Raw genomic sequence first — 20,985 nt, forward strand, 5'->3', positions numbered from 1 at the left:
TGTTATGTTATTTTTATTAAATCATACTTCTTCCATTTCAAATTACTTGTTGTTTAAAATTTTCTCACATAAATTAAGAAATTAATTAAAATTTTTGTTTTACATTTTTAATATATTCTTTATGGTCGAGATTCAAGATATTTAATAGCCTAGGAAATATGTAAATATTCTATAAAACCTAGATTTACTAGGATTTAGTCTTATCACGTACATGCAACTCTTGTAAGTATAAATACTTCTATTCTCTTTTTGGAATATACACACATTACATTCTATTTCACAATATTTCATGGTATGAGAGCATAAAATTCTATGACCTAATTTTTTTTCTCTTCACTACGCCACCATTGCAGCCGTAGTTGTTCTTTGCAACAGGTTGCTATGTTCTTTTCTTCTTCTACAAACACTAACTATTCTTCTACCCTTACTACTACTACTACTACACAACTATGTCAGAACAACAGCCTCCTGCTTTGCTTACCAGCCCGGCCGCAGCCACAACCTCGACGGCCTCTCCCTATCTTCTGAACGCATCTGACAATCCCGATGCTGATCTCCTCTGTTGTTTTAAAGGAGAACAACTATGCTGAATGGACTGTGGAATTCCGCAATTCTATTCAAGCTAAACAAAAGCTTGGCTTCCTTGATGGTTCCATCCCTAAGCCGTCTGCAGATCCAGAGTTAGGTTTGTGGCTTTCTACAAACTCTATGATCGTCGGTTGGATCCGAACCTCCATTGATCCGCCAATCCGCTCTACTGTTTCTTTTGTCTCTGACGCATCCCAACTTTTGGAGAGTCTTTGTCGGTATTTCTCCATAGGAAACGGTGTTCGTAAGACCCTTTTAAAGGATGAGATTTCTGCTTGTACTCAAGACGGCCAACCGGTTCTTACTTACTACGGACGTCTATCTAAACTTTGGGAAGAACTACAGAACTACAAGACTAGTCGTACATGTTCTTGTGCGGCTGGCGCGAACATCGAAAAAGAACGTGAGGATGATCGTGTGCACAAGTTTCTGCTTGGCCTCCATTCGTTCTTCTATTACCGATGTCAAACCGCTCCCGGATCTCTACCAAGTCTACTCCCGTGTGATTCATGAGGAACAGAACCTCAATGCATCTCGCTCTAAGGATCTTGTGAAGACGGATGCAGTCAGTTTTTCGGTACAATCAAGTGTATCACCTCGTGTTACACTTCCCAATACATCACTTTCTCGCGACCGTTCTACTCTACTATGTACTCACTACCATCACAAAGGTCATGAACTCACCGAATGTTTTTTGGTTCATGGATATCCTGATTGGTGGTTAGAGCAAAATCGCCAAGATAACCAATCTTCGTTGCGTGGCCGAGGCTCTCATCGTGGTGGCAATACCAATCAGGGCGGGGGTCGTGGTTTGTCCCGTGGACGTGGTCGCGTCAACACCGCTCACGTCTCCACTACCAGTCTTTCTACGAATTGCAATGATCAGATATCTCAGCTCATCTCTCTTCTGCAAGCTCAACGTCCCAACACTTCCTCTGAACGATTGTCGGGTAAAACATGTCTCACTGATGTGATTCTTGATACTGGTGCTTCCCATCATATGACAGGAGATTGTACTATTTTGATCGATGTCTTTGACATTATTCTTTCTCCTGTTACAAAACCCGATGGCACAGCTTCTCGGGCAACTAAATGTGGCACACTTCCTCTTAATTCTTCGTATAAGCTGACTAACGTGTTATATGTTCCCAATTTCAATTGCTTTTTGATCTCTATCTCCAAATTGCTTAAACAAACGGGTTCTATTGCAATCTTTACTGATACGTTATGTTTTTTACAGGACGTTTTTGAAGGATTTTGATTGGGGCGGGGGAAGTGATGTTCATATATTTTATCCTGTTTTCCAATAATATATTCACATCTTTTGCATTCTTTGCTATAATTTTTGACCATTATTGCATAGTTTTAGGATTGTTCTTGTATTAAAGTGTAGTTGCATTGCATTTGCATCTTTTCTTGCATAAACAGGTGATTTTGGAGCCTAAGGAGCATGGAAGCAATGGTGAGGAGAAGTGAAGCAATCATGAGGAGAAAGCAAAGGAGTTAAGGCTGGAGAACCAAGGTCCGGAGTCCCACTTGACTGCCCACTCGACCAGACACTCGACCGTGTGCTGAGAGAGACTCGACCGAGTGGAAGGAGCACAAGAAAACCCAACTCGACCGAGCACCGGGTCGAGTTGGCCGAGCCGCCTGACTATTTTGTCTTTTAGCATTTTTAGGGCTTCCCCTCCTTTTTCCTATTTAAGGACCTTGTACGCTGCAGCCACTAGGAGGCAGCTTTTTAGATTTTCTCAAACCTAGTATTTTACCCTTTTTGGGAATTTATGCTTTTTGCACTTTTATTTTCTTAGATCTTGTACCTCTTTTGAAGGAAAAAACACAAGATTCTTCATACTTGTTTGTTTCATAACTTTCAAAGTATCAAGAATTCGAGTTTGATTCCTTCTCCAATATTGTAGATCTCTGTTTTATCTTTCTAATCATGCATGTTTCGTATTTTTCTGGGTTTATGACTTTGCTGTTCATCATGTGTGATTGTGAATAGTTTCCTTAGCTCTTAGGGATGGTTTAGGCTGGATGGATGTTGTGGTTATTTGATTTGGTCAAGCTTGATTGTTGTAGATCTCTTCTAGGCTAGATGTTCTTAATGCTGATCCTATAACTGAGAGGGTAGGGTTTGATCTCAAGCTTCTTAGCATCACACCAATGTCTAAGGTGCATAGATAAGGCTAGATCTAGAGATTATCATTAGGTTTGCTAAGAGATTAGAAGTCTTGTTTGATTCTTGACATATTGCTTAATGCTTGCTTGTATAGATTCTTTACTTTGTGAGAACAAGTCTAGAAATATATGAGCTTGACTGTTTTTGCCATGAGAGTGGATTAACATGTTCTTAGAGATTAATGTCTAGAGATTAGCTCATGTTGATTGAGGTTTGTTGATCAAGTTAGATAACCACAATCTAAGCTCAGCCCATGAATCCATCCCTAAGACCTTCCTTATATATTGATTTCTTAGTCTAAATCTTGTTGTTTGATCGTTGTTTGATTTACTTTTGTCTTGCTCTGTTTTGTATGCATTGCTCTGTTTTACGTTTTTGTCCAGTTCGACCCTGCACTCGATCTACACTCGATCGAGTGCTTGCTCGAGTTCATTCCTAGAAATCTTGTTTATGATTTGTGACTGTCCTGTCTTGTTTCTTATTTCATTCTAGTTGCATTTCTGTTGCATTCATTTAAGTTTCCTGTTCATTACTTTCCTTGCATTAGTTCATTACCTGCATTACTATAGTTTGATCTCTGTTCTAGTTTCATTATTGCCATAATCATTATGTTCCATTACATTTAGTATCTTGTCCATTCAGCTTTTACATTCTGCATTTTACATTCTGCAATAGGTTGTTAGTGACAAAAACCCTCTATAATTGGCTTAACTTAGACAAGTATTGCACACCTTGATTGCTAGCATTCACTCATTTAGGATTGTTACCTCTTATACTACAATTGCATAAGAGGAATTGAAACACCTTGCTTTCACCATTGTTCATCATCATCATCACATCATTCATTCACATTCCATTTCACACACACACAAGAAAGGAACTCGTTTCAATTTGGCGCCGTTGCCCATTTGAGTGTTTATTTGTGACAATTAGGGTCAATATTAGACTAAGATTAAGTTCTTTCAATCACTTGTTCATCACTAATCTCGAATTTTTCCTCTGCTTGTTTGTGTTGCATTTCAGGTACCACTCGACCATCAACTCGAGCTCACACCCGACCGAGTGCTGATCGAGTGAGTGATCGAGCTACGTCCCGAGTATATTTGCACGTCTCCTTTCAGTCAGCTCGACCGTCCACTCGAGCCTGTGCTCGACCGAGTGCCTGTACGAGTTGCCAATCTGGTTGTTGATGCAAACAAGGTCAAAGGGTAATCACAATCTCCAAGGAATTCTTGCCAACATCAACATGCCACCAAGGGGTTTGAGACATCAGAGAAGAGGAGTAGTACAAGAACAAGAGGATCAAGTAATCATGGAGCAACAAGATAACCATGATCAAAGACCTAGACACATTGGTGCTGGGGATGCACCTAACACACACAACCAAAGAGCTGGTATTGTGCCTCCTGCTGTGGCCAATAATAATTATGAGATCAAGAGTGGATTGATCTCCATGATACAAGCCAACAAATTTCATGGATTGCCAATGGAGGATCCTCTAGATCACCTTGATGAGTTTGACAGGATATGTGGACTCACAAAAATTAATGGAGTGAGTGAAGATGGCTTCAAGTTAAGGCTATTCCCATTTTCCCTTGGAGACAAAGCTCATCTCTGGGAGAAGACTCTTCCTACTGGAGCAATAACCACTTGGGATGCTTGCAAGAAAGCTTTTCTGGCCAAGTTCTTCTCCAATGCAAGGACTACAAGGTTGAGGAATGAAATCTCAAGTTTTGCACAGAGAAATAATGAAAGCTTTTGTGAGGCATGGGAGAGATTTAAAGGATTCCAAACTCAGTGTCCCCACTATGGATTCAGCAATGAGTCTTTGCTCAGCACTTTGTACAGAGGAGTTCTACCCAAGATTAGAATGCTACTTGATACAGCCTCCAATGGAAACTTTCTCAAAAAGAATGTGGAAGAAGGCTGGGAGTTGGTAGAGAATCTTGCTCAATCAGATGGTAATTATAATGAAGATTATGATAGAACCATAAGGATCACCTCCACTGATCAAGAAGACAAATACAAGAAGGATTTAAAGATGGTCAATGAGAAGCTTGACAAGATTCTCCTAAGCCAATCAAAGACCATTCACTTCATTGGTGAAGAAGACGCTCCAGTCCAAGAAGGAGATAGGGAGTTTGCTGAGTTGTGCTACATACAAAACCAGGGAGGATTCAAAGGTTACAACCAAGGAGGATTCAAGAATAACAATCTCTCTTATAGGAGTAACAATGTGGCTAACCTACAAGATCAATTCTACCCTCCTCAACAGCCTCAACAGCAACAAAACTATATACCCAAGCAGCAACAACAGGTGTTCCAGCCCCAATTGTGTCCCCCACCAGGGTTTCAGACTAGCCAAGGCCAAGAACAAGACTTAAGAGCTATGATGCAACAACTGTTTATTGGGCAAACCAATGGGAAGATTGAGGCAGCAAACAGATTTGCTGAGCTGAACAAGAGGATAGAAGATATTTACAGTGAACTTCATGCCAAGTTTGACATACTGACTTCCAGGATTATGACTATGGAAAATCAACAAGCTTCTGCCCCAAAGCATGACCATCACAAGGGCAAAGCTATTGAGCAATCTACTGAATTTGCCAATGCTATCAATCTTTGCAGTGGAAGAGTCTTACCAACACGACTAGGAGCACATCCCAACACTGAGGACAGTGGAATTCAAGAAGGGGAGGGTTTTCAACAAGAAGAGACTCAGAATGAAAACACCGTTGAATTCGACGCACCACTCGACCACACACTCGACCGAGTGAGTGATCGAGTACCCGATCGAGCAGCTTCTCAGGAGAAAATCAAGCCAGTTACCTCCAAAGAAAAAGTAGTCCGGTTCATTCCTCCTCCTTACAAGCCTCCACTACCTTTCCCAGGATGATTTAAGAAACATATGGTTGAAAAATACAAGGCATTGTTTGACAAACAAGTTAGAGAGATTGAGCTTAGGATGCCTCTAATAGATGCCTTTGTGATGATCCCTCCTTACCAAAAATTCTTGAAAGATGTTGTGATGGAAAGGATCAAAGAAGTTCAAGGGATGGTGATTCTCAGCCATGAGTGTAGTGCCATAATCCAAAAGCAAGTGAACCCTCAAAAGCTAAGAGATCCTGGTTCCTTTACTCTACCTTGCTCTATAGGGCCCTTAACCTTCAATAGATGCCTTTGTGATTTGGGAGCCTCAGTAAGCCTAATGCCTCTATCAGTTGCTAAGTGCCTAGGGTTTACAAGGTATAAGCAATGCAACATATCCCTGATCTTAGCTGATAGATCAATAAGATTACCACATGGTGTTTTGGAAGATCTACCAGTTAGAGTTGGAGCAGTGGAAGTCCCAACAGACTTTGTAGTCTTGGAAATGGATGAAGAACCAAAAGATCCTTTGATCTTGGGGAGACCTTTCCTAGCTACAGCAGGAGCAATAATTGATGTGAGATAAGGGAAGATTGATCTCAACTTGGGAGAGGACCTCAGAATGACATTTGACATTGTAGAGGCTATGAAGAAACCAACAATTGGAGGACAAGTCTTTTGGGTTGAAGAGTTGGACAAATTATCAGGAGAGTTGATGGAAGAGCTAGCAGAACAAGATCACCTTAGAACTGTTTTGACCAAAAGTGGAGAGGAAAGGTTCATCCATAAAGAAACCAAGGCCTATGAAGATATATTGGACTCCTGTAGAGAATCATACCATCCAGAGGTTTTTGAGGGATTACCAGCATTAAGAGAGGAAGTCTGGTCAGTTCAAACAGCAAATACAGAGAGCTCGACCACCTACTCGAGCATACACTCGACCGAGCACCAAAACCACTCGACCGAGTGCACTACCGAGTCCTCCACAGATGACTGGTCTGAACTGAAAGCACCAAAAGTAGAGCTAAAACCTCTCCCATCTGGGCTAAAGTACGTTTTTTTAGGTGAGAACTCTACTTATCATGTGATAGTAAATGCTAACTTGAGTAGGGAAGAGTTTGATTTGCTAGTTGTTGAGATAATGAAGTTTAGAAAAGCTATTGGTTATACTTTGGATGACATTAAAGGAATTTCACCTAGTCTCTGCATGCATAGAATCCACCTTGAAAATGAATCCTACTCTAGTATTGAACCTCAAAGAAGGCTTCACCCCAACCTAAAGGAAGTAGTCAAAAAAGAGATTCTAAAATTGCTTGGAGCTGGTACTCGATCAGGTACTCGATCAGCACTCGATCAGGTACTCGATCAGGTACTCGATCAACACTCGGTCGAGTGCTAGCTCGAGTTGATGGTCGAGTTGGTACCTGAAACTCAACACAGACAAGCAGAAGAAGAATCGAGATTAGTAGTGATCAAGGTAGCAATAGAATTTAATCTTAGACTAATAATGACCCTAATTGTCACAAATAAACATTCAAATGGGCAACGACGCCAAATTGAAACACATATGTTTGGTTGGCGAATGATGTATGGAATGATGACTTATGAATGAATGTATGGCAGGGTGTTTCAATTCCCCTTATGCAATTGTAGTATAAGAGGTGTCAATCCAATCTGAGTGTTTGTGATCAATCAAGATGTGCATATGAGTCTAAGTCAAGCCATATGTAAACGTTGTTTGTCACTAACAATCCTATGATGAAATGTAAAATGCAGAAAGTAAAACTACAAGAATTAGGAGCTAAATGCAAATGGAACAGAATGACTATGACAATTATGAAGCTAAAACAGAAATAGAAACTATGATAATGCAAGTATTGAACTAATGCAAGGTAAGTAATGAACATGATACTAAATGAATGCAACAGAAATGCAACTAGAGTGAAACAGGACAAACACAAATCATAAACACAAGTTCTGGGTTGGAACTCGAGCAAGCGCTCGATCGAGTGCTGATCGAGTGCAGGGTCGAGCTGGACAAATACGCAAAACAGAGCAACACAAGAAAAACAGAGCAATACCAAAAGCAAATCAAACAACGATCAAACAACAGGATTTAAGCTAAGAAATCAATAACAAGGAAGGTCTTGAGGAGGGATTCATGGGCTGGACTATGATTGAGGTCATCTAACTTGGTCAACAAATCTCAAACAACTTGAGCTAATCTCTAGACATATATTTCTAAGACATGTTTAATCCACTCTCATGGCAAGAAACAATCAAACTCATGCATCTCTAGACTTGTTCTCACAAAGTAAAGAATCTACACAAGCAGGCATTAAGCAATATCTCAAAAATCAAACAAGACTTCTAATCTCTTAGCAAGCCTAATGATAGTCTCCAGATCTAGCCTTATCTATGCTCCTTAGACATTGGTGTGATGCTAAGAGGCTTGAAATCAGATCCTATCCTCTCAGATATAGGATCAGCATTAAGAACATCTATCCCAGAAGAGATCTACAACAATCAAGCTTGACCAAATCAAACAAACCTCAAACACAATCTAGCCTAACCCATCCTCAAGATCCTAAGCAACTACTCACAAGAACACATGATGAACAACAAAGTAATAAACCCAGAAAATACTGAAACTTGCATCATTAGAAAGATAAATCAAAGATCTACAATATTGAAGAAAGAACCAAACTCAAATTCTCAATATTAAGAAAGTTATGAAACCAACAATATTGAAGAATTTAGTCTTTTTCTCCTTTAAAAGAAGTACAAGATCTAAGAAAATAAAAAATGCAAAAGGAATAATCCCAAAAAAGGTAAAAACTAGGTTTTTTACTCTCTAAAAAGCTGGACTCCCTTGGTGGCTGCAGGTACAAGCCCATATACAGAAAAAGTAGTGGAAGCCCTAAAAACGCTAAAAGACAAAATAGCCAGGCGGCTCGACCAACTCGACCTGGTGCTCGGTCGAGTGACCGGTCGAGTTGGCTCCTCTTGTGCTCCTCCCACTCGGTCGAATCCCTCTCAGCACACGGTCGAGTGTCTGGTCAAGTGGGCAGTCGAGTTGGACTCCGGACCTTGGTTCTTCAGCCTTAGCTCTCTTGCTTTCTCCTCATGATTGTTTCACTTCTCCTCAGCATTGCTTCCATGCTCCTTAAGCTCCAAAATCACCTGCTTATGCATGAAAAGATGCAAATGCAATGCAACTAAACTCTAATGCAAGAACAGTCCTAAAGCTATGCAATAATAGTCAAAATGGATAGCAAAAGATGCAAAAGATGTGAATATATTAAGGGAAAACAGGGTAAAATATATGAACATCAACAAGGTTGCTTTGTAAGGAGACTGAGTTCAACTTTGATGAAGATTGCTTGAAGGCTTTCAAGGAGATCAAGGCTGCTTTGATATCAGCTCCAATAGTCCAAGCTCCAAACTGGGATCTTCCATTTGAGATTATGTGTGATGCTTCAGACTTTGCAGTAGGAGCAGTTCTAGGACAGAAGAAAGATAAGAAGCTGCATGTTATTTACTATGCAAATAGGACCTTGGATGAAACTCAAGGAAGATATTCAACAACAGAGAAAGAGCTTCTAGCAGTGGTCTTTTCCTTTGAAAAATTCAGAAGTTACTTAGTAGGGTCCAAGGTAATTGTGTACACTGATCATGCTGCTTTGAGGCACATCTACTCAAAGAAGGACACAAAACCAAGGTTGTTGAGATGGATTTTGCTTCTCCAAGAGTTTGACATGGAAATAGTTGATAAGAAAGAGATAGAGAATGGAGTAGCTGATCATTTGTCCAGAATGAGGATAGAGGATGAGATTCCAATCGATGATTCAATGCCTGAGGAGAAACTGATGCAAATTGGGACAACTCGGCCTCCAACTCGCCCAACTACTCGAACAAGCACTCGGCCGAGTATGTTTGGGCACTCGATCGAGCAGGATGAGATGGAGGAGTGGATGGCACTTGAAAGTGAAGATCTACCTTGGTATGCTGACATAGTCAATTACAAGGTGTGTGAAGAAATCCCAGCAGACATGGACCCTTATAAGAAGAAAAAGCTCCTCAAGGACATCAATGGATACTATTGGGATGAACCTTACTTATACAAAAAGGGATCAAATGGGCTGTTTAGGAGGTGCATAGCAGAAAATGAAGTTGAAGGAGTGCTAGGGCATTGTCATGGTTCTGCTTATGGAGTCCATTTTGCAAGTTTCAAGACAGCCCAGAAAGTCATACAAGCTGGTTTATGGTGGCCTACATTATTCAAGGACAGTCACAAGTTCATCACAAAGTTTGATGCTTGCCAAAGAATGGGGAATATCACAAGAAGGAATGAGATGCCCCAAAATCCAATTCTTGAATTTGAGATATTTGATGTGTGGGGAATTGATTTCATGGGACCTTTTAATCCTCCTTCAAATGGGAATGTCTACATATTAGTAGCAGTGGACTCGACCAAACACTCGACCGTGTGCTGAGAGAGACTCGACCGAGTGGAAGGAGCACAAGAAAACCCAACTCGACCGGTTACTCGACCGAGCACCGGGTCGAGTTGGTCGAGCCGCCTGGCTATTTTGTCTTTTAGCATTTTTAGGGCTTCCCCTCCTTTTTCCTATTTAAGGACCTTGTACGCTGCAGCCACCAGGATGCATCTTTTTAGATATTCTCAAACCTAGTATTTTACCCTTTTTGGGAATTTATGCTTTTTGCACTTTTATTTCTTAGATCTTGCACCTCTTTTGAAGGAAAAAACACAAGATTCTTCATACTTGTTTGTTTCATAACTTTCAAAGTATCAAGAATTCGAGTTTGATTCCTTCTCCAATATTGTAGATCTCTGTTTTATCTTTCTAATCATGCAAGTTTCATGTTTTTCTGGGTTTATGACTTTGCTGTTCATCATGTGTGATTGTGAGTAGTTTCCTTAGCTCTTAGGGATGGTTTAGGCTGGATGGATGTTGTGGTTATTTGATTTGGTCAAACTTGATTGTTGTAGATCTCTTCTAGGCTAGATGTTCTTAATGCTGATCCTATAACTGAGAGGGTAGGGTTTGATCTCAAGCTTCTTAGCATCACACCAATGTCTAAGGTGCATAGATAAGGCTAGATCTAGAGATTATCATTAGGCTTGCTAAGAGATTAGAAGTCTTGTTTGATTCTTGACATATTTCTTAAGGCTTGCTTGTATAGATTCTTTACTTTGTGAGAACAAGTCTAGAAATATATGAGCTTGATTGTTTTTGCCATGAGAGTGGATTAACATGTTCTTAGAGATTAATGTCTAGAGATTAGCTCATGTTGATTGAGGTTTGTTGATCAAGTTAGATAACCACAATCTAAGTTCAGCCCATGAATCCATCCCTAAGACCTTCCTTGTCTATTGATTTCTTAGTCTAAATCTTGTTGTTTGATCGTTGTTTGATTTACTTTTGTCTTGCTCTGTTTTGTATGCATTGCTCTGTTTTACGTTTTTGTCCAGCTCGACCCTGCACTCGATCGAGTGCTTGCTCGAGTTCATTCCCAGAAATCTTGTTTATGATTTGTGTCTGTCCTGTCTTGTTTCTTATTTCATTCTAGTTGCATTTCTGTTGCATTCATTTAAGTTTCATGTTCATTACTTTCCTTGCATTAGTTCATTACCTGCATTACTATAGTTTGATCTATGTTCTAGTTTCATTATAGCCATAATCATTATGTTCCATTACATTTAGTATCTTGTCCATTCAGCTTTTACATTCTGCAATAGGTTGTTAGTGACAAACACCCTCTATAATTGGCTTAACTTAGACAAGTATTGCACACCTTGATTGCTTGCATTCACTCATTTAGGATTGATACCTCTTATACTAAAATTGCATAAGGGGAATTGAAACACCCTGCTTTCACCATTGTTCATCATCATCATCACATCATTCATTCACATTCCATTTCACACACACACAAGAAAGGAACTCGTTTCAGGAAGAACGTGAGGGAGTGTACAAATTTAACAAGGCTTCCTTAGCATCAACAGTTTCTGGAGCATTGTGGCATCATCGGCTCGGTCACCCTTTTACTAGTGTTTTGCGTTTTTTACTAGAATGTCATCAGTCTTCAGTTGGTTTTGATCAAATTGAGAGTTGTGATTTTTGTTTTCAAGCTAAACAAACTTGTGAAGTTTTTCCTATTAGCAATAATAAAACAATGGAATGTTTTTCTTTAATACATTACGATGTTTGGGGTCCTTATCGTACTCCAACTACAACCGGTGTTGTCTACTTTCTTACACTAGTTGATGATTTTTCTCGATCAGTGTGGACTTATCTCATGACCGCTAAAATAGAGGTCTCGCAACTTATATGCAATTTGTGCCATATCGGCATGTCAGTTTGGTAAACCACTATAGGTCATTCGAAGTGACATAGGCACTGAGTTTATGTGTCTCACTTCTTACTTCCAAGAACACGGTATTCTCCATCAAACCTCGTGTGTTGATACTCTACAGCAAAACGGTCGTGTTGAACGCAAACATCGACACATCTTAAATGTTGCTCGTGCGATTCTATTCCAAGGGAGTCTTCCTGTCAAGTTCTGGGGGGAAAGTATCCTCACTTCTACCCATCTCATTAACCGTACATTTTTTTTTTTTTTTTTGACAAACATATATCTCATTCTATTAGATAGAAATCAACATACAAAGAAAGTTGGTTGGGTTACATAATAGCAAAGGAGGACACACTCCAAAGATAAAAACAATAAAAGTACATTGATAGATAGAGGCAAGCGATATTAAAGGCTTGAGAGCTATAAGTCAAATGCAACAAAGCATATTGGAACATGTGAGATCAAGGCATATCGAAGCGGTTTCCATGAGCATATCAATGGAAAAGACGATGACCACTATCTTGAGTCGAAGACTGAGCGGCGAAGTGTGAAGGGCTACAGCTGAAGAAAAAGCTTTGCCAGGGATGAGAGCAAGGATAAGAGTGCTCTGGTTACTGGTCGATACCATGGTGGTGGTGGTTCTGTGGTTTGGTGGGTTAAGCTAGAAAAGGTTGCGGTTACAACTTGGAATAGTGGTCATAATGCCATTAGTCTTCAAGCTTATAGGCGGAGGCTTCAAAAAGCGGATGCTTTGCACTCTGGAAAGCTTTGAGCATGGTAGAGATAGAGAAGAGAGGCTAGTGAAACATGTGTAACCCCCACTCCATAGAGCTGGGATCATAATGCCCAGTTTCACCAAGCTGTCTCCTTCAAAAGTGACACCCCAAGATGATTCAAACCTGGGTACGTGATGAAGCTGAATGTGTCGACCATTTGGTGATAGGTGGCAAATAGGGACAAAGGATGTAAGCGTCAAAAACCGCCACATTGACGAGTTGGAATCATTAAAGGAGCTCAGCATTGCAGTCCTCAAAACCAAACTAAGATATTGGTCTCGACACAAGTAGGTTTCAAGCAAATCAGAGGGTACCAGCGTTCTGCTATCGAGTGAAACTCGACTTGACCAAGCAGAAACAGCTGGTTCTACAGATTTGGGGCTTGGTAGAAACTTGTTAAGTGCGGCTCTGAGTAAGCAAATTCTACAATCAGAGATATCCTGTCAAGCATGGCCAAACACTAAATAGACACATGGGTCTAAAGGAGTTGGGTTCAAGCCAGTTTTAGAGGGTCAAAGTAGCTTCCAAATCATGTATAATCCATGTATTAACCAGAGCAACCTAATTGCCAGGGTTCCGAGAACATAATGAAGCACAAACCTGGGTCGAATAATTATCAGGGGTGAAACAGGGAACGCCGGGGATATAGATATTTGCGTCCAAGTCTTCACCATCTCCAGCGTCAAGACAGAGCTCCCGTCCAGCTGCAACCAAATAGCACATGGCTGAGAGGAAATGAATCCGAGGAGCGAAAAGATGTCGATTTTGACTGCGAGAGGAGGCGGTGAGAGGAGCGGAATTTGAGGCTGTTGGGGCGTTTGGAGATCTCAAACCGGGAAGCCGGTGGCTGGGAACTCAACGGGGCAAGAGCAGCGAGAGAAGTCACCAGATACCGAGGGAAGGGAGGGGGCGGAAGAAGCTGAAGCATGTTCAAAGTCAAAATCTGGGATCTGCAAAGGACTCCGGTAGGACTAAAAAAAATATCAACAGAGCTAAGAGGACAGAGGGAACAACGAAGAAGCAGAACTAAAGGCCTAGCTACGCCGATCGGACTCAGCGTCGTCAGGGAGACAAACCTCGATGGTTGTGCCAGAGAGGGTGCGGCTTCTCATTAACCGTACACCTTCCCCTATCTTGCAAGGAAAATCTTCGTGTGAGGTTCTCTTTGGTAAAAGACCCTCCTATGACATGCTTCAGACCTTTGGCTGCCTATGTTATGCTCTTATTCGTCCACGTAACAACGATAAGTTTACTTCTCGCAGTCGGAGATGTGTCTTCCTCGGCTATCCTCATGGTAAGAAAGCCTGGCGTGTCTGTGATACACCCACTCAGTTTGGTTCATCTACTGCTCATGTGCTTGCGAATGATGATTGGTTCTTATCCATCACATCTCCTGCTCGCTCTACTACTATGTCTACTACTCCTTCATCTCCAGCTCGTACGTCGCTTCTTGATGCTGTTGTTGTTTACAATTCTGGATCGACTGATCCGAGCAGTGGATCGACCAATCCGAGCGGTGGATCAACCAATCCAAGTGGTGGATCGACCGATCCGAGTGGTGGATCGATCGATCCGAGCAGTGGATCGACCGATCCGAGCAGTAGATCGACCGATCCGAGCAGTGGATTGACTGATCCGAGCAATGGATCGACTGTACGTCTGCTTCTATCCCTCTATGCTCGACCGATCCCTCTGACAACTCGATCGTTCCTACTCCATCTGTCGATTAGGCACTACCACTACACGAGTCTGTCTCTTCGTCATCTCCAGATTTGCCTGAGTTGTTGGACAAAAGACATCGCAAAAAGAAGAAATTTGTCCTTCTAAAGGATTTCATCACTAGTTCTGCTGATAAGAAGAAGCCTGCTACTAATTCTGTCCACTCTCGCCACGTTTCTTCTCCTACTTCAACATCCTCAGATTCGGTCTTTGGTAAAATTTTATATCCTATCTCTAATTGCTTGACTATTGTTGGTTTTTCTGCCAATCATATTACTTTTATGGCTGTTATTCTTGATAGCACGTAACCTACGCAATTTAAAGATGATATTCTTATTAAAAAATGGTGCGATGCTATGTCCAAGGAAATTGACGCACTAGAGGCCAACCATACATGGGATATCACCGATCTGCCTCCTGGTAAGAAGGTAATTAATAGCAAATGGGTTTAAAAACTGAAGGTTAATTCTGATGGCACTCTTGAGCACCAGAAAGCTCGTTTGGTTGCTTTGGGTAATCACCAGAAAGAAGGTACTGATTTCAAAGAAATGTTTGCTCCGGTTGCGAAACCGTTAGATCTTTGCTAGATGTTGCTGCTGCAAAGGACTGGGAGGTGCACCAAATGGATGTTCACAATGCTTTCCTTCATGGTGATATTGAGGAGGAAGTGTATATGAAGTTGCCACCCGGTTTTAAATGTTCTGATCCTACTAAGGTTTGTCATTTATGAAAGTCTTTATACGGTCTCAAACAAGCCCCACGATGCTGGATTGCAAAGTTGTTGACTGCTCTTCGTCAGTTTGGTTTTATTCAGAGCTATGCTGATTACTCTCTTTTTACTCTCAAGAATGGTGCCTCGGTTATTCATGTACTGGTTTATGTTGATGACTTCATTATTGCTGGGAATGATCTTATGGCCATTGCTAACTTCAAAGAATAACTTCATACTTGTTTTCACATGAAGGATCTCGGTAAGCTCAAGTATTTTTTTGGTCTTGAAGTTTCGCGTGGTCTGGATGGATTTTGTCTTTCTCATCGTAAGTATGCATTGTATATTCTTCAACAAGCAGGTATGCTTAGTTGTAAGCCTTCCCCTGTTCCTATTGAGCTGAATCACAAACTTGCCACCGACGAAGGTCCCGCATTTGCTCTTCCTGAGCAGTATCGTCGTCTGATCAGATGTTTAATCTACCTTACAATCACCCGTCCTGATCTGTGTTATGTTGTTCATATTATTTCCCAATTTATGAAGCAGCCCACTGGGGCTCATTGGGACGCTGCACTTTGTCTTGTCAGCTATCTCAAAGGATCGCCAGCTCAAGGAATCTTACTTCGGTCTGATAGTGTTCTACATCTTTCTGCCTACTGCGACTCCGTCTATAATGCATGCCCTCTAACTCGTCGTTCTCTCTCTGCTTATGTCACTTATTTGGGCGACTCTCCTATTTCCTGGAAAACGAAGAAGCAAAAGATTGTCTCAAGTTTTTCCGCTGAAGCTGAGTATCGAGCAATGGCGCACACTCTTAAGGAAATCAAGTGGTTAAAATCTCTTCTCAAAGATCTTGGTGTTGCTCACATCGCTCTTGTCACTCTACATTGCGATAGCTAGGCGGCAATTCATATTGCGGCTAATCATGTCTTCCATGAGCGTACAAAACACAGCGAATCTTATTGTCATCAAGTTCGTTATGTTGTTCTTGCTAAGCTTATTACTACGAAACATATCTCTACTACAGACCAGGTTGCTGATCTACTTACTAAGGCTCTCCCTAGACAAACATTTGAAAAGCTTTTGTCCATGTTGGGTGTTACGGATTACGTACCATCAACGTGAGGGGGTAATAGCCTAGAAAATATGTAAATATTCTATAAAGCCTAGGCACGTTTCCTTGTGCTCTCCCCCCCCCCCAAAACCAGGATGCAAGTCTTTACTCGGATCTCACCTAACCTCTTTCACTAAAAAGGTACCCTTTTCTAGTCTTTACCCGACCGTTAAGAGTTTATCCAATGGTTAATCCACCCTCCCCCAAGTCAACTTTCAAACCTTATTTCCAGGCCAGAATTTGCAGCAAACCCCCCCCCCCCCTCATAGCTCTGATTCCCACCCAAATCTTTGTTTAATCTTCACAACCTTGCTTCCCAACTTCGTCCCCTACATGTATATCTTCAGCTCCCTCCTCATCCCTTGCTAACTCAACCGACAATCCTCATCTAGCTGCATAAAACCTGAATCTATGACTACCAGAATCCCTGCATACCAGAAAGTAAAGGGAATAACCCGAGGCTACTCCCCCACCACCAAGAAAACGTATAAAAGCCCCTAAACTTGACTGCTCTGCTCTTATTGAAGAGAACTCTCTTACCCTCATTGGTCGTCTTACAAACCCTGCGGGACATCGACTCTGGGCTGTGCTGCCTTTCTTAGTGAACCATTAGAATCTGAAAGGAAAAGCTAGAGGCTCTGACATTGGTCGTGGCATCTTTCAATTTTAATTTGACTATGAGGAAGATCTACTCAAAGTTCTAGAAGAGAGATTGTACCACTTTGACCAGTGGATGGTCATTCTGCAACGGTGGGAACCCATTATCTCTGACTCTTTGCCTTCAAAGATCCCCTTCTAGGTAGAAGTCCAGGGACTCCCTAAACACTTCTGGCAACCAGCGATGCTTCAAACTATAGGAGAAGAACTAGGAGAGGTCTTGGAAATGGATATCTCCCCAGACTCTGCGAAGATCAGAGTAATGCTTGATGGACTGCAACCATTACTCAAGGAAACAGTGGTGGAGTTTTCAACCGGGTCAGAGATGCTGATATATCTGGAGTATAAAAACCTGAAAAATTACTGCAAGCATTGTCTAAGGCTTACCCACTAAAAAAAGAACTGTCCTGGTTTGAAAGACTCAGAGGAGCAGCAAGGAGAGCGAACCCTATCTCCCATGGAACAGTGAGAAACTACTACACCCCCGAAGACAACTTTATGGCTCCAAGATCACGACCCCACAACCCTAAAAGAAGCATAAACTCGCAGAGAAGCTCAATCCCTCAAAAGAGAACCCATGAGCGAATGGAGTTGGATTCTAACCGTAACTTTGGAGAGGAGAACCGTATAAACCATCGACTCCCCTATGAAAACTACTCTAGATCCAGGGAGTCCTACAGAAGATCTACCGACAAGACTAGATACCACAAATTTCATAATAGAGATCGAACCCCCACGGACTCTCAACCAAGGAACCTACAATGGAGAGAAAGATCCCACTTGTCCCTACCCCCACTAAATGGCAACTGTGACACTTCTAGACCCCGTCGACCACCACTTGAACGAAACCAAAGAGACCTTCTTACCTCTCAACCTCTATCCTTGGTCAAGTCACCTGAGGGTAGACAGAACCTAACCACTTCGACTGGAAGAAACCCTCCTGCAAATACCCCAACCAGAGACCAAATCATTTAAGAATTGATGGAGGCTACTGTCCAATACACCTCGTGTGCGGATCCTACAGAGAGTGCTGCTCATAAACTTAGAGTCCTACAAGGAGAATCAATAAACCTAATGGAGGAAACTGCAGACAGAATCCTTACCTCTACAATCATGAATGCCGCTGCTCCCACCCCTGAGGACCCAACTGTCCAAGAAAGTGTGTCCAACCCGCTACAAATAAGGACCGAGGACTCCCCTCTTTTGGTCAATGAAGCTATTCAGACTGTTAAGCGGGGAAGAGGACGGCCTCCACTACACAAACCTACCGGGAAACAAAGTCTAGTCCTACCAGGAGCTAAATCACAAAAGAGATACCTTACGAAAAGCTCACCAAAAAAGTTAACCTCAGGAAAATGCACCACTACAATTGCCAGAGGTAATTCCAGCAGATCCAAAACCTCTAAATCAGCCTCCCCTCCAGTCAATCTTTCCAAAGGTGAAACCTCTGACACTGTAAGTACCAGCAAGAAAGCCCCCTCTACGGGTTCACCCAATATCAATTTTATACCTACTACAAAAAGAGGAAGAGAGTGGATTTTCAGAATTCACCACCCCCTCTTCCTTATGAATGGTTAGTTGGAACTGTTGTGGACTGGAGAACCCCATGACAGTTCGGAGGTCAAAGGATATCTCGAAAAAAATATGTCCTGACCTTATCTTCCTGATGGAAACAAAAAATCCTACTGAATTTGTTCTGAACAAACTGCAAAGTTTGGAGTTTCCTAAAAGTTTCCTAGTTCCCCCTCTATCTCCAGCTTCTGGTGGTTTAGCACTCCTGTGGAAAGATAATCTGGAGGTAGAGATACTCGATTATTGTCCAAACTTCATTAATGCCAAAATTAAAGCACATGAGAATTTTTTCCTTGCTACCTTTGTTTACGAAGAGCCGGATAGAAACGAAAAGTCAGATATTTGGAACACTTTAAGTGCCCAAGCTAAGGATAGGGAGGACTGTGGATCCTGATGGGCGATTTTAATGATATCATCCATAGGAATGAGAAATCAGGGGGACCTCCTCGGTCGGAAGGTTCTTACTCTGACTTTAGATCCTTCATGTAAGGTTGTGATCTCTACAATTTGAAGGACTCGGGCAATTGTATATCCTGGACGGGAAAGAGACATACGCACATTGTCAAATGTTGACTGGATAGAGTTATGGCAAATAGTTCGTGGACTTTAGCTTACCCGTCAGGACGATGTGAGTACCTCCGGTTAGAAGGCTCTGACCACAGACCGGTGGTAACTTCTTTCGAACCTATTAAAAAGTAAAGGAGAAGTCTGTTCAGATACGACAGGCGGCTTAGGAGTAACGAGGAAGTCAAAATCTTGATAGCCGAAGCGTGGAACCCTCTCCCGAATGCGAAAGTGGAAAAGAGACTTTGCATGTGTCGCCTAGCTATCATAAGCTGGTCAAAGAAGCACCATGCTAATAGTCAAGCTATTATCTTGAACCTTAGAGAACAATTGGAGGAAGCAATGAGTGACTCTACCTGTAGACAATCTGAGATTGATTCCCTAAATCATCTCTTACTTCAGGCATACATAAAAGAGGAAGAATTCTGGAAACATCGTAGTCGCCAGTTATGGCTAGCTTTGGGAGATAGGAACACCGGTTACTTCCACGCTGTAAAAAAAGGCTGACGGGCAATCAATAATAATAGTGTTATCGAAATGCAACATGGTTTTCCTGTATTCGAGGAAAAAGAGATAGCATCTATTATCTCCTCGTATTTCCATGATATCTTTACCTCCAGTAATGGGAATAGACTCTCCAAATGGCTTCTGCTGATGAGATCAAACAAGCGTGTTTCTCCATCCATCCGGACAAAGCACTGGGTCCTAATGGTTTTTCTGCTTGTTTCTTTCAAAGTAACTGGGAGACAATGTCTGATAAAGTTGTTGCAGAAATCCAATCCTTCTTTATATCTGGCTCCCTCCCTCATAATATAAATCACACCCATGTTAGGTTCATACCAAAGATTACCAGTCCCTCAAAGGTCTCGGACTATCGACCTATTTCTCTCTGCTCTGTCTATTACAAGATCATTGCAAAGCTTCTATCTCACCGCCTCTAACCAATCCTGGCAACCTGTATATCAGAAAATATGTCCCACAATGAGCTATCTCAGACAATGTCTTAATTACACATGAAGCTCTTCATTACTTAAAGACATCAGAAGCTAAACTAAGATGCTTTATGGCAGTCAAAACAGACATGAGCAAGGCGTATGACCGGCTAGAATGGGATTTTATCAAAGCTGTTTTCGACAGATTAGGTTTCCATCACCAATGGACTACATGAATCATGCAATGCATAACCACAGTATCATATACTTACCTTATCAACGGTCAGGCTAAAGGACTAGTGAACCCCCACCAGGGTATCCGCCAAGGCGATCCACTATCTCCCTACATTTTCATTTTATGTAGTGAAGTCTTATCTGGACTTTGCCATAATGCTCAAGCTCAGGGACGTCTTGTGGGTCTGCGAGTGTCAAAACAAAGTCCACGAGTAAACAACCTCCTTTTTGCGGACGATACCATGTTTTTTTGCCGATCAGACAAACAGAACTGCCGGACCCTAAAAAATATCCTGCAAAAATATGAGGAGGCATCTGGTCAGCAAATAAACCAAGCTAAGTCCTCCATCACTTTCTCCTCTAAGACTAGTAATGAATTCAAGATTGAAGACAAAAGATAACTAGGCATATCAAAGGAGGGAGGCCAAGGTAAATACCTGGGACTACCGGAATTGTTTGGACGTAAGTAAAAATATCTCTTCAGTGAAATTGTTGATAAGAATAAACAATGGGCCCTGAACTGGTCATCCCGGTTCCTCTCCTCGGCTGGTAAACTAACTCTTCTTAAAACTGTCTTGGCGGCCATACCATCATATACAATGTCCTGCTTCAAGCTTCCCAACTCTCTGTGTAAACGCATTTAATCCGCACTTACTCGGTTCTGGTGGGACTCTAATGATGGAAAAAAG

At 41.7% G+C, this 20,985-nt stretch overlaps 1 protein-coding gene, 1 non-coding gene and 1 pseudogene across 2 annotated transcripts; 2 read left to right on the plus strand and 1 right to left on the minus strand.

Moving 5' to 3' along the window:
• Window positions 1-244: 244 nt before the first annotated feature.
• Window positions 245-2,442, plus strand: LOC104724690 (uncharacterized; annotated as a pseudogene).
• A 2,036-nt stretch (window positions 2,443-4,478) lies between these two features.
• Window positions 4,479-4,585, minus strand: LOC147934720 (small nucleolar RNA R71). The gene has a single exon (XR_015573374.1). It is a non-coding gene; the product is annotated as a small nucleolar RNA R71 (small nucleolar RNA).
• Window positions 4,586-17,975: 13,390 nt separating this feature from the next.
• On the plus strand, window positions 17,976-18,960 carry LOC147934721 (uncharacterized). The gene is made up of 2 exons (XM_087472761.1): window positions 17,976-18,449; window positions 18,595-18,960. Exons 1-2 carry the CDS (start codon window positions 17,976-17,978, stop codon window positions 18,958-18,960), a joined length of 840 nt encoding a protein of 279 aa, XP_087328887.1.
• Window positions 18,961-20,985: the final 2,025 nt, after the last annotated feature.

The sequence above is a fragment of the Camelina sativa genome, chromosome 11 (genome assembly GCF_030686135.1).
Source record: "Camelina sativa cultivar CO46 ecotype springtype chromosome 11, ASM3068613v1".
Classification (NCBI taxonomy): Eukaryota; Viridiplantae; Streptophyta; class Magnoliopsida; order Brassicales; family Brassicaceae; genus Camelina; species Camelina sativa.